The sequence below is a fragment of the Cetorhinus maximus genome, chromosome 2 (assembly GCF_964194155.1).
Source record: "Cetorhinus maximus chromosome 2, sCetMax3.hap1.1, whole genome shotgun sequence".
NCBI lineage: Eukaryota > Metazoa > Chordata > Chondrichthyes > Lamniformes > Cetorhinidae > Cetorhinus > Cetorhinus maximus.
This window is the reverse complement of record NC_135880.1, coordinates 221683573-221697999: the sequence shown is the minus strand read 5'-3', so window position 1 is coordinate 221697999 and position 14427 is coordinate 221683573. Positions and strand designations below refer to the sequence as shown.

Below are 14427 nucleotides of genomic sequence, written 5' to 3'. Positions count from 1 at the left end.
ATGGTAGCTGGTGGAATTTAATTTGAATTAACAAATCTGGAATATAAAGTTGTCTTAGTAATTGTGACCATGAAGCTGTCATTGATTGTTCTGTTAGGGAAGGTTCAGCCATCCTTACCTGGTCTGGCCTACATGTGGCTCCAGACCCACAGCGATATGGTTGACTCATAGCTGCCCTCTGAAATGGCCTAGCAAACCACTCAGTTTAAGGGCAATTAGGGATGGGCAACAATTAATGTTGGCCTTGCCAGTGATGCCCACACCCTGTGAAAGAATAAAGAAAAAAATTCTGCTATGATGACAAGTGCAAGCCCTTTTCTTTCTGTAAGTGTACACAACATTGATGTTAATATTACACTTCAGTGCCAACACATAAAGGTATTCAAGCAATAGCCCAGATTTTTTTCTCTTATTGGCCTTGTTTGTGCTCTGTTTGAGATTCCATGGCCGAGAAGGTTGGTAAGTGCCTAGTTGAGATGCTACAGTCATCATGAGCATTGTGCAAAACTTGGTGAACCTGCTGGTCCTTCCTGTCCATCATTTACAGATGTTCGTAGTAAGACCACATCAAAATTCTACCCTATTATGTATTTTCCTTTTCTAATTTTAATAAGATGCAGACTGTTGCAGGTGCATCTGTCCATGACAGTATCGGTAGGAGTGGGGATGAAGTCCTGCCTTCACATTGAAGATACCCTCCATCGTGTTGTGTGGCACTACCACCAGGCTAAATGGGATAGATTTCAAACAGATCTAGCGACTCAAGACTGGGCATCCACGAGGTGCTGTGGGCCATCAGCAGCAGCAGAATTGTACTCGGACATAATCTGTAACCTCATGGCCCGGCACGTCCCCCACTCTACTATTATCATCTAGCCAGGGGGTCAACCCTGGCTCAACGAAGAGTGCCGGAGGGTATGCCAGGAGCAGCACCAGGCATACCTAAAAATGAGGTGTCAACCTTGTGAAGCTATAACACGGGATACTTGCGTGCCAAACAGCATAAGCAGCAAAGTGATAGAAAGGGCTAAGTGATCCCACAATCAATGGATCAGATCTAAGCTCTGCAGCCCTGCCACATCCAGTCGTGAATGGTGGTGGACAATTAAACAACTCATTGGAGAAGGAGGCTCCACAAATATCCCCATCCTCAGTGATGGAGGAGCCCAGCACATCAGTGCAAAAGATAAGGCTAAGGTTACGGGGAGGTGATGGCGTATTGGTATTGTTGCTGGGCTACTAATCCAGAGACCCAGGGTAATGCTCTGGGGACCTGGGTTTGAATCCAGCCATGGCACATGGTGGAATTTCAATCCAATAAAAATCTGGAGTTAGAAGTCTAATGTTTAAATATTGTTGATTGTTATAAAAACCCATCTGGTTCATTGATGCCCTTTAGGGAAGGAAATCTGCCATCCTTACCTGGTCTGGCCTACATGTGACTCCAGACCCACTGCAATGTGGTTGACTCTTAGCTGCCCTCTGAACAAGGGTAATAAATGCTGGCCTAGCCAGCGATGCCCACATCTCATGAATAAATAAAAAGAAAAATTTGCCACAATCTTCACCCAGAAGTGCAGAGTGGATGATCCATCTCGGCCTGCTCCGGAGGTCCCCAGCATCACAGAAGCCAGTCATCCGCCAATTCAATTCACTCCACGAGATATCAAGAAATGGCTGAAGGCACTGAATACTGCAAAGACTGTGGGCCCTAATAATATTCTGGCAATAGTACTGAAGATTTGTGCACGAGAACTTGCTGTGCCCCTAGCCAAGTTGTTCCAGTGCAGCTACAGCACTGACATCCACCCAGCTATGTGGAAAATTGTCCAGGTATGTCCTGTGCACAAAAAGCAAGACAAATCCAACCCGGCCAATTACCGCCCCATCAGTCTACTTTCCATCATCAATAAAGTAATGGAAGGGATCATCAACAGTGCTATCAAGCAGCTCTTGCTTAACAATAACCTGTTCATTGGTGCCCAGTTTGGGTTCCACCAGGGCCACTCAGCTCCTGACCTCATTACAGCCTTGGTTCAAACATGGACAAAAGAGCTGAACTCCAGAATGAGTGGCTGCCCTTGACACCAAGGCAGCATTTGACCGAGTGTTGCATCAAGGAGCCCTAGCAAAACTGAAGTCAATGGGAATCAGGGGAAAAACTCTCCACTGACTGGAGTCATACCTAGCACAAAAGAAAATGGTTGTGGTTGTTGGAGGTCAGTCATCTCAGCTCCAGAACATCACTGCAAGAGTTCCTCAGGGTAGTGTCCTCGGCCCAACCATCTTCAGCTGCTTCATCAATGACCTTCCTTCCATCATAAGGTCAGAAGTGGGGATGTTCGCTGATGATTGCACAATGTTAGCACCATTCATGACTCCTCAGATACTGAAGCAGTCCATGTCCAAATGCAGCAAGACCTGAACAATATCCAGGCTTGCGTTGACAAGTGGCAAGTAACATTCACACCACATAAATGTCAGGCAATAACCATTTCCAACAAGAGCGAATCCAACCATTGCCCCTTGATGTTCAATGGCATTACCATCACTGAATCCCCCACTATCAACATCTTGGGGGTTACCATTGACCAGAAACGGAACTGGCCCAGCCATATAAATACTGTGGCTACAAGAGCAGGTCAGAGGCTAGGAATATTGCGACGACTAACCCACCTCTTGACTCCCCAAAGCCTGTCCATCATCTACAAGGCACAAGTCAGGAGTGTGATGGAATACTCCCCACTTGCCTGGATGAGTGCAGCTCACACAACACTCAAGAAGCTTGACACCATCCAGGACAAAGCAGCCCACTTGATTGGCACCACATCCACAAACATTCACTCCCTCCACCACTGACGCACAGTAGCAGCAGTGTTTACCATCCAGGAGGTACACTGCAGGAACTCACCAAGGCTCCTTCGACAGCACCTTCCAAACCCATGACCACTGCCATCTAGAATGACAAGGACAGCAGATAGATGGGAACACCACAACCTGCAAGTTCCCCTCCGAGTCACTCACCATCCTGACTTGGAAATATATCACCGTTCCTTCACTGTCGCTGGGTCAAAATCTTGGAACTCCCTCCCTAACAGCACTGCGGCTGTACCTACACCACATGGACTGCAGTGGTTCAACAAGGCTGCTCACAACCACTTTCTCAAGGGGAACTAGGGATGGGCAATAAAAGCTGGCCCAGCCAGCGACACCCACATCCCATGAATTCATGAAATTCATGACAAGCACTTTTACTATATTTAATTGTATTTAATTGAAATTATATTGTAATTACTTAAGTCGTCAATAGAATTAACAGACAATAACTCTCATGAACAAATCAGTGTAAGATATTTTATTTATTAACTTATTGGATTATTGCGATATCTTGGAAGATGATTGTAGTATTCACATTACTTTTAAAATAGTAGACTTGGATTTTTACACATTTTTTTTTACATTATAATAGTTTTCCTCCTACATGGGAATATTCATTCTATTGAATCATTTTATATACATTATTAACAGAAAAGGGCAGGAAATTCTTATGTGTACATATTGTAAGGATAATACAAACATACGAATTAGGAGCAGGAGTAGGCCACTCGGTCCCTCGAGCCTGCTCCGCCATTCAATAAGATCATGGTTGATCTGATTGTAACCATAACCCCACATTCCGCCTACCCCTGATAACCTTTCACCCCCCTTGCTTATCAAGGATAATACACTTAAGTGTGTCTCAGTGAAATGATACATTGAGATGACACTGTTAAATTAACCTAGTTTCTCTGGCATGGTTTTAGAGTTCTTACTGCACATATTACTACATTGTTGGGTAGATTTTGAAAATCTGCATTTCTGGAGTGGCACTTCATTCAACTGAAGCACAAACCCAAGCTCCATTCATGGTGTTTGAATACTGGTTTTCTAGCTGATGGTAGTATCTGACCGAATGCCACAAGGGCAGCACAAGTTGGGAATACCTCAACTTTATTCAGTGTCTCCCAGTGATAGCTTGATTGCGACTCGCAAAGTGACCCCGTGCTCTGCCGTTCTGTGGGGAAACACTTTAGGCAAATCAGTGCTACTCAACGTGGAATTATAAGACACAGAAAAAGCCTGTGTGGCCCATCGTGCCTGGGCGGTGCTTTGAAAGAGCTATCCTGCTCAACAGCTTCTTTTCCCCATAGCCCATTGAGGTAGAAGATCAGCCATGATCTAAATGAATGGCGTGAGCTCATGCTTACAAATGTCGCACAGTTAATTATCTTCAGATAATTGTTTTGCCAAATGGGAATCTTATGAAAGGATATTTCAGTGCATTGTGTCTATGTGTTCTGCAACAGTCCATTGTGTTTTCTGTATTTCAGTTTCCTAATGTCTGAATCATGCTTCTTTGCACACTGAAGCCATATTGGAATTTTTTAATTTGGCATACACAACATCTGGGTTGTAATTTATTGATATGTTAGGTTGAGGTGTTGCATTCAAATTCTGTATTGGAGCATAAGTAATAATTTCATCACAATTCTGTACTGTGTTTAACTTCTGGACTTTGGAATATATGGCGTTCTGATCTTGTGCCTGTGCTGTGGAATTTACATTGTCTTTCCTGGCCATCTGTACTACGGAGTATGTGATGTCCTCATCAGGTACCTGTACTGTGGTGCACCGCTGGTAGCCCTAGAGCAGAAGTTAAGAAGAACCATTTTGATTGATTAATGCATTATTACCATGTTAGAATGGTGTACACATTAAGTATACAATTCCTCCGCCACACATCCCCACCACCCACAACTGTTCTCTTCCTCACCTGAATACACTGTTTCACACTGGGGTAGTTCCCTTGCCCTAGATAAACTCAGCTAATTTAGTACAAATCTGGGATGATCCATATCTCTGAGGTTTAATACCACACTGACCAGTGCAACCACAATAGAATTAATAATACATAGTAAAGAAGTGACAAAAGTTCAATTTTAATTTTCCAAAAGCTAATTTTGACAAAAAATGACAGAGTTGGAGACACTAAGAGCTCTCTGGATTGAAATGAAGTAAACTCTGCTCCTGTTGTTTATGAATTAATCTCATCCCTACAATTACAGCTTTCTAATACATTATACTGCATTTTATTCTGTGGTCAATAAGTATTAAGCTCTTATTTTCTGTGTAATTCTGTTGAATTTTCTGATTTTAGTCATAGTGACATGTGGTGTTATATATGCCTTGGCATTCCTGAGCTAGAACATAGGAAATAGGAGCTGGAGTAAGCTGTATAGCCCCTGGAACCTGCTCCACCATTCAATAAGTTCATGGCTGAATTCCTAAATTTGCTGATGACACAAAGATAGGCAGGAAAGTAAGTTGTGAAGAGGGCATAAGGAAGCTACAAAGGGACATATGTAAGTTGTGAATGGGCAAGGTCCTGGCAAATGGAGTATTATGTGGGAAATTGTGAGATTGTCCATTTTGGTAGGAAGAATAAAAAAGAAGCACATTACCTAAAGGGTGAGAAATTGCAGAGCTCTGAGATGTAGAGGGATCTGGGTGTCCTTGTGCATGAATTGCAAAGTGTTAGGTTTATTAGACGAATATATGGAATGGGAGGGTTGTCTTATGAGGAAATGTTGGACAGGCTAGGCTGGAGTTTAGAAGAGTAAGAGACGACTTAATTGAAACAAATAAGATCCTGAGGGGTCTATACAAAGCCCTGGTTAGACCATAGCTGGAGTATTGAGAGCAGTGCTGGGCAGCACACTTCAGGAAAGATATATTGGCCTTGGAGGATAGACTTAACAGAATGATACCTGGAATCCAAAAGTTAAACCACAAGGAGAGGTGAGATAAACTAGAGTTGTATTCCCAGGAATTTAGAAGGTTGGGGTGCTTTGATTGAGGTTTCAAGATATTAAGGGGAACAGATAGGATAGATAAAAAGAATACATGCACTTGGGGTTTTGTTGCACATGCTGTCCTCACAGTTTTTTTCTTCAATTATAAACACTTCAAAATGTACCGCTCTGTTCTAAGTATCATAATGAAACATAACTACTGCAAGCAAAAGAAGAATAGTGGATGTGAAGTGTTGTGTTTTTAGTGAAAAACGATTATTTTTTTGTGAAGGTGAAAGGCAAACCCATGTGCCTGATTTGTGGAGAAGCGATTTCTGTCATGAAGAAAGTAAACGTAGAAAGACATGAAGCACATCAAATATGAAGAATTTCAGGGGGCAAGTGCGAGCGGACAAAATTAGAGCACTTAAAAAGAATGTGAGCGTGCAACAAGCAACTATCACAAGACTGAGAAAGGCGATGGACAGTGTTACGCAAGCCAGTTATGTGGTGAGTGAACCTTTTGCAAAAAAAGCTTAGGCCTCAATCAGAAAGAGTGTTTGTAAAGGAGTGCATTGTTTACTGGCTCCAGAGAAAAATCAAACTATTTGAGAGCGTGAGCTTATGTCGGAGGACCATGTCGGATTGAGTTAATGATATGGCTCAAGACATTGCAAAGTCTCTGAAAGATTCTGCAGCTGATTTTAAGTTTTACTCTCTGGTTACTGATGAGACAACAGGCATAACAAATACACGCCAACTGGTGACTTTTTTTTGTGTGTGTGGACTCTTGGCAGACTTTGAGATTGGAGAGAACTTGCTTGCTTTAGTAGCAATGCATGACATCACCGAAGGCCAAGGTATGTTTGAGAAGGTGGCATTGGCAGTGGACTGGCTTCAGTTATCGTTCGAAAAATTAAGTCGTTTTACGACGGATGGCGCCCCAGCTCTGGTTGGGTCTCAAAAGAGATTAGTTGCTCTAATCAAGAAAGGAATGAATCTCCTCAACCCTAATCCAAGTAAATTGATTGTATGTCGTTGCATCATTCATCAGGAGAATCTGTGCAGGCAGCCCTTTGCGACTGAGCAATGTAATGTCGACAGTAGGTTCGAGCATTAACTTCATAAAGAGTAGAGGGTTAAACAGCCGCCAGTTTAAGGAGTTATTGAAAGACCTTGAATCAGAGTACGGCGATTTAGTTTCCTATTGAGAAGTGCAACGTCTCTCAGCCAGGGGAGAATGCTGATGTGGTTTTACCAAGTGGGGGACGATGTTGAACTTTCATGGAGATGAAGGGAAAACCTGTGGCCGAGCTGAGTGATAGCGAGTGGCTGTGTGACTTGGCTTTCGTGGTCAATCTCATGCAGTACCTGCCTGAGCTCAATGTCTAATTGCAAAAGCCTAGCCAGCTTCTTACTTCCCTTCCTTCAAATGTGAAATCATTTGAAGCCGAGTTAAAGCTGTGGCCAATGCAGCTGGTAAAGGGCAACGCAGTGCATTTTCCTACCCTTCAGAAAGAAAAACCTGCAACAACAGTGGAGTAGGCCAGCGAGTGTGCAAATGTACATCAGAAATATTGTGAGTGGTTTCAAGACCTCAAAGTGAAGGGACTGAAATTAACTATTTTTGCCACCGCTCAATATTGAAGCAGTCAATTTACCTGAAAACCTTCAACATGAAATTATGGAACTGCAAAGCAACATTGAACTTAAGGCTAAATACAGTAACTTGCCTCAGCTGGAATTCTACAGGCTCCACCTCGGCACTGATGAATTTCCTGACTTGAGGAGATACGCGCTGAAAATTGCATCACTGTTTAGACCGCGTACTGCTGTGAACAGCCTTTCTTTAAAACTTTCCCTTGCAAAGAACAGTCCGTGTGCCAGATTAAGAGACGTGAATGTGGAAAACCAGTGGTGAGTAGCAACACCATCAGTGCCAGCAGACATAACGAAGCTCATGAAGGAAAAGCAAACTCAGCTTTATAACAGTGGGTGAGTTGAACATTGCTGTACGCTTTCTAAAAAAAATGAATTAAGTTGGTTTTGGGGTGTTTGGCCCGTGACTGATTTTGCCTAGGTGGGAATGGCTCTTGATCAGAAAAAGGTTCCCCACCCCTGATCTATATGAAACAGACCTTTTCATATTTAAATCGGAATGCTTTGTTATTTAATAAAAATGCGTTCAAGGGAGCAAATTTTACCTGTGATAGGGAATCCTCGGATTTTCGCAAAGTATTCGCTGATGTCCGAGAACTGTAGAAAAATAAAATGTCAAAATAATTTGGACAGAGCCCTAATTTTTATGTAGTTTTTTTTAAACTGTGCGCTCTATATATAATATAAACAAATATAGTTCTGTAGCTTGAAGCATACTAAAGCTTAATATGTTTTCAAAAAAAGAATGAGCCTGTTTAATATAAAACCAGTCAAAAATATAATAACATACAGAAAGAATTTACAATACATGTTTTAAGATACAGGCAATCAAAACAGCTAACAGAATGCAGCTTTAGTACCTGAGCAGTGGGAGATTTTGTGAGGTTGTGAAAGTACAGATTGGCTGTCACCTTTGCTTCTGCCGCAGAGATCTTTAATATTCCACGGTGTGTGATGATTTGAATGTGCGATTAAAAATGCAAAGACTTTTTTCTTGTTACTTCTTAGTTATTATATGATAATGGTGCCTTTTAGTGGAAAGAAAATAGCTATATTGAATTTAAAATTTATTTGTGTTCATCTGTCTCTCTCCTGGTGCCTGGACTACGCACAGATTTCTGAGGGACAACCTCATCCCAAACCTCTGCCAATGCATTTTAAACCCAATGCTGGGAGGTTCTTGAGAGAGTTAGAGAGGGATTGAGAAATACTTAAGGGATCTAGTTTACATGAAACAAGCACTTTATATTAGTTCTGTATCTAAGTTTTAGAACTATAAACTGAAAAAGCAACAACAAGTCTAATAACTGCACAAAAGGTTATGTCAGCATTCACTACACCCACAACTTGCACTTAAACATAGCAAAACACCCAACGGCACTTCATAAGAGTGGTATCAAACAAAGTTTGACACCAGCCACTTAGGGAGATGTAAGGGCAGATAACCAAAAGTCAAAGAGGTGGGTTTCAAGCAACGTCCTAAAGGAAGAAAGAGAAGTAGAGTGACAGAGAGGTTTAGGGAAGGAATTCCAGAGAATTCCAGGGTGCCAGTAGCTGAGGCAAACACACCAGTGGTAAAGCGATTAAAATCAGGGGTGCACAAGAGGTCAGAATTGGAGGATGACTGAGATCTTATTGGCCTGGAGAGGTTACCGAGATGGGGAGCGGCGAGGCCTTGGAAGGATTTGAAAATAGGCATGAGAATTTTAAAATTGAGGCATTGCTTAACCGGGAGCCCCTGTTAGGTCAGTGAGCACTGGGGGTGATGGGGCAATAGGAGGTGGTGGGATTTGAGATAAGGGCAGCAGAGTTTCAGCATTTTCCCCTAGGTGAGATGCCTTTGATCAGGATGTTGGCCTACTAAAGGTGAAAAATTGGTGCACGACACGATTTACTGAGGTGGCCTTTTTGGTGAAATGAATTAGGTGTTATTGAGCACAGTGCTTCTCCTTTGCTGTGCAGCCAGAGGAGTGAATATTCTAGTTAAAGAGAATATTCAGCCTTCTGTAGATATAATGTTTTGCTCTAAGTAACATATAAGTATGATCAAAGTACCATTCCTGGCTTACCTGTGTATTTTAGGTTGCAAACACCTGATCGAAAGGGTGAGTAAAATGATGAATCCAAAAATGCTAAAACCAATTCCAACAACCGTTATATAATGGGATGCTTCAATCTTCATTGAAGAACCTACAATACAGCAATAAGAGTATTACTGCACTATGCTCAATTATTTCAAGGCTGGTGAAAAAGATCAAAGGACACAGCATATATCTGTCCATGGAAATTGCATTTGTTTGAACTGGTCAAATCTTCCTCACTACTTTTCTGTCTATCTCATGTGACCTGTCTTTAACATATTAAAATGCTCCAAGGAATATTATCAAACAAAATCTGACACTGAGCCAGAAAAAGAGAAAGATCGGATGACCAATTGCTTGGTCAAAGAGATAGTTTTAACAAGTGGCTTCAAGGACCAGAAAATGATGGAGAAGTTTGGGAGAATTCCAGAACTTAGGACCTAGGCGGCTGAAGGAACGGGCATCAATGGTGTAGTGAAAGAAATTAGGGATGCATTACTCTTTCCAGTGAGTCAGCCTTGAGAGTGACAGATTCAGCCCTCCGGGGCTTAGTTAGGGGGCTAACATGATTATTCTAGTGTCTCACACATTCCAAGCATAAAATAAAAGACAAAGCATGTGGACAGTGAAGAGAAAAGGACCAAAGGTGGATGGTGGGGTGTGGAAGGAGAAACTATTGGAGACTATGCATTGATGTCAGGCATGAATGAAAGCAAAAAACATCCAACTAGGGCTGCTACCTCTGGCTGGATGTATTCCTAATGGCTTCATCACATGGGCTTCCACCTCCATCCACCTCACGTGGGCATTTCTGATATTTTATACAGTCAAGTCTATTTAAATAACATACAAGTAGAAGCAGGGGTAGTCCACTCGGCCCCTCAAACCTGCTTCGCCCTTCAATAAGATCATGGCTGATCAGATTGTAACCTCAGCTCCATATTCCCACCCACCCTCGATAACACCCCCCACCCCCAAGTTTATCAGGTAACAGATAAAAGAATAAAAATGTTTATAATTTCCATGCATAAATCCCTTTTCTATCTTCTTGATTGATAGCTGTCCCTGTAGACAAAGCATTCAACTGGTTTGCTAAGGTCCAGAGTTATTAATTTGAAGTGTCTTGCTAAAGCTGTTGTGTTTAAGCTTTTCTTACAATTGCTTTATCTAGGTGTGAAAAATCACCTAGTGACTAATTCAGTAATGTTTCACAGTCCTTTTCATCTCATCTAGTGGTAGGAGTTTAGTACACTAGGCAATCAACCAGAACAAGTGCCTTTGTTTAAGTTGTGATAATGCTCAAACACTGTAATGCTTATGCCCCATGCCCACGCAGAAGATGCAACACCTGCCCCTTCACTTCCTCTCTCCTCACTGTCCAAGGGCCCAAACACTCCTTTCAAGTGAAGCAGCATTTCACTTGCATTTCCCCTAACTTAGTCTACTGCATTCGTTGCTCCCAATGCGGTCTCCTCTACATTGGAGAGACCAAATGCAAACTGGGCGACCGTTTTGCAGAACACCTGCGGTCTGTCTGCAAGAAAGACCCAAACCTCCCTGTCGCTTGCCATTTTAACACTCCACCCTGTTCTCTTGCCCACATGTCTGTCCTTGGCTTGCTGCATTGTTCCAGTGAAGCCCAACGCAAACTGGAGGAACAGCATCTCATCTTCCGACTAGGCACTTTACAGCCTTCCGGGCTGAATATTGAATTCAACAACTTTAGATCTTAAACTCCCCCCATCCCCACCCCGTTTCTCCCCCCTCCCCTTTTTTTTCAATAATTTATATAGATTCTTCTTCCCCCACCTATTTCCATTATTTTTAAATCTAAAACTAAAACCTTTAGTCTTTCCACCCCACCCCCACTAGAGCTGTACTTTGAGTGTCCTGTCTTCCATTCTTAATTAGCACTTTTCTTAGACAAATATCACCACCTTCAACACCTCTTTGATCCTTTTGTCTGTGACATCTTTTGATTATCTGCTCCTATCACTGCTTGCTTATTTCCACAATCACTACACCCTTAACTTCTCTCTCCCCCCGCCCCCCCACCTTAAACCAGCTTATATTTCTCCTTTCTCCTAACTATGCTTCAGTTCTGCCGAAGGGCCGTGAAGGCTCGAAACGTTAACTGATTTCTTCTCCACCGATGCTGCCAGACCTGCTGAGTTTTTCCAGGTAATTCTGTTTTTGTTTTGGATTTTCAGCATCCGCAGTAGCTTTTAGCTTTTTGTTTTTATCACTGTAATGTTTATAACTTGCCAATGTTTTTTTTGCAGAAACCCATTTTCAAACCAATCGGCAACAAACTGGCTAAAACTATTTTAAAGGCCTTTTTGTAAATATAAAGGTTGTATGCCCTTTGAACCACTTGTTGTACTGCGCTGTGATGTGGTCAGTTGTAACTGGGAAAATTAAGTAAAGACTTGCATTAATATAGCACCTGAAACACTCCTGCATCAGAAAATCCCAACGTTCCCTATGGGTCAAATAAATACTTCTGAAGTGTAGGCCGGGGTTTTCTGGCCCTGACACCGGCGGGACTCATCGTTGACTTTTAATGGCTCCTCAAATTTTCCCTACCCATCGGTGACGATGCCTGCTAGCATTGGGGCTAGAAAATCCTGTCCGCAGTTGCTGTTATAATGTAGGAAACACAGTAGGCAATTTGCACCCATCAGCCAGCTGCCACAATTCACAGTGTCATAATGAGCAGACAATCTGCTGTCGTGAAGTTGATTGAAGGAAAGATTTTTGAGCAAGATACAAATTACATTAATTCACTTTCAGTTAAACCACAACTGCATCTATGTTTAAAGTCCTGTAATTGCAAACCTGTTTGCAATTTATCATTCACTTCTGTGTCAGCTGTGGCTCAGTTTGGGCAAGCCTCTCACCTCTGAATCACAAAGGTCTGGGTTCAAGCCTCACTTTAGGACTTAAGTACAAGAAAATTCAGGCTGACGCTCCAGTGCAGTACGGAGGGAGTTCTGCGCTGTTGGAGATGCCACCTTTTGGATGTGACGTTAAACCGAGGCCCCACCGCGGGTGGATGTAAAAATCCATGGTACCATTCCAAAGAAGAGCAGGGGAGCTATCCCTGAGGTCCTGGACAATATTTATCCCTCAGTCAACATCACAAAAAACAGATTGTCATGATCACAACGCTGTTTGTGGGAGTTTGCTGTGTGCCTATTGGCTGCCACGGTTCCTACATTACAACAGTGATAGCACTTCAAAAAGTACTTCATTCACTATAAAGCGTTTTGAGGCATCTGGTGGTCATGAAAAGTATATAAATGCAAGACTTTCTCTTTTCTTGTCAGCATTTATTGTTCATCCCTGTACAGCCAAGAGGCCATGTCAGAGGACAGTTAAGAGTCACACACAGGCCAGACTGGGTAAGAACAGCAGATTTCTTCTCCTGAAAGACATGAGTGTTTAGCTGTTTTACGACAAAATGGTAGTTTCATGGTCACCAATATTCACACAAGTATTTTTATTCCAGATTTATTTAATGTGCCAGCTACTGTGGTGAGATTTGACCTCATGAATCCAGGTCATTAGTCCAGATCTCTGGCTGAATTTTACGTGCCCCCAGCAGGCGTTTACCCCACAGGGGGGTTGCACGTAAAGACCATAAGACCATAAGACATAGGAGCAGAAATTAGGCCATTTGGCCCATTGAGTCTGCTCCGCCATTCAATCATGGCTGATAAGTTTCTCAACCCCATTCTCCCGCCTTCTCCCCGTAACCTTTGATCCCCTTACCAATCGAGAACCTATCTATCTCGGTCTTAAATACACTCAATGACCTGGCCTCCACAGCCTTCTGTGGCAATGAATTCCATAGATTCACCACTCTCTGGCTAAAGAAGTTTCTCCTCATCTCTGTTCTAAAAGGTCTCCCCTTTACTCTGAGGCTGTGCCCTCGGGTCCTAGTCTCTCCTCCTAATGGAAACATCTTCCCCACGTCCACTCTATCCAGGCCTTTCAGTATTCTGTAAGTTTCAATCAGATCCCCCCTCATCCTTCTAAATGGCATGGGCGCCCATCTTGCCACCTTCCCGCCAATCCCTGAGTTCATCCCCATAACACGTGGGATGGGCGAGCACCGAAATCAACAGCCTGCCCGCCATATTAAAATGACCATTTAAGGGCCATTGAGGCTTGTTACCAAGCCTACTGACCCTAACAATATGCTGCCCACACCATAAAACATTTGGCATGGGCAGCAGGGTGGGAGTGCGAAACCTGATTTTTAACCTCAAATGGTTAGAGGGCGGGAAGGAAGGTGGGGGGGAGTGCGCTTTTCGGGGTCTGCCCTTTGCTGCTCATGGGGTGGCTCCCCTTAGACTAAACCCCCCACTCCCTTCCTACCCGCTCCCTCTCTTAACCCACCCTCACTCCCCGGCCCACTGCCCCGCTTCCTAACGTTCCCAAATACTCCCGGCTCAAGGCCCTGGGCTTAACTTCTCTGGGGTACGAGGCCTTGTACTTCTCTATTCAGCTGCAGTCCCACTAATATCTTACTGGACTGATGGAGCTGCTGGCCAATGAGGGGCAGAAGTACCACTCGGCCCTCGTTAATGCTGCAGGGCTACTCAGGAGTGGAGTTAGTTGGCTTTATACCAACGTGCTTTCCATGGTGGAGGGGAGGGGGGTTGTCATGCTATCTGTGCCACCCCCCTCACCACTCCCATATTATTCCCCTTGATATGACTGTACCAGATACAAGAGTGGCTAAGTGAATAGAATTCCTTGGTAAACTGATTATTTACTTAACCGCAAAACAACAAAAACATTCAAAGAAAATTATACAAAAACAATATTTTCAATGCCCCGTGATCATT

The 14427-nt window shown here is 43.0% G+C and overlaps 1 protein-coding gene across 1 annotated transcript; it reads right to left on the bottom strand.

Moving 5' to 3' along the window:
• Positions 1–3249: 3249 nt before the first annotated feature.
• On the bottom strand, positions 3250–12161 carry LOC144691612 (uncharacterized). The gene is made up of 4 exons (XM_078559882.1): positions 12158–12161; positions 9560–9680; positions 8036–8087; positions 3250–4683 (listed from the first exon to the last, which is right to left on the bottom strand). Exons 1-4 carry the CDS (start codon positions 12159–12161, stop codon positions 4387–4389), a joined length of 474 nt encoding a protein of 157 aa, XP_078416008.1. The 3' UTR covers positions 3250–4386.
• Between the last annotated feature and the right edge of the window lie 2266 nt (positions 12162–14427).

Bases quoted from the DNA above. Each gene is read 5' to 3' on its own strand.
- LOC144691612 (XM_078559882.1), bottom strand. The intron at 8,088-9,559 runs GTAAGCCAGGAA...ATTTTTCTACAG, and splicing joins TTGCAACCTAAAATACACAG to TTCTCGGACATCAGCGAATA. The intron at 4,684-8,035 runs GTAAAATTTGCT...CTTCTGCTCTAG, and splicing joins CCGAGGATTCCCTATCACAG to GGCTACCAGCGGTGCACCAC.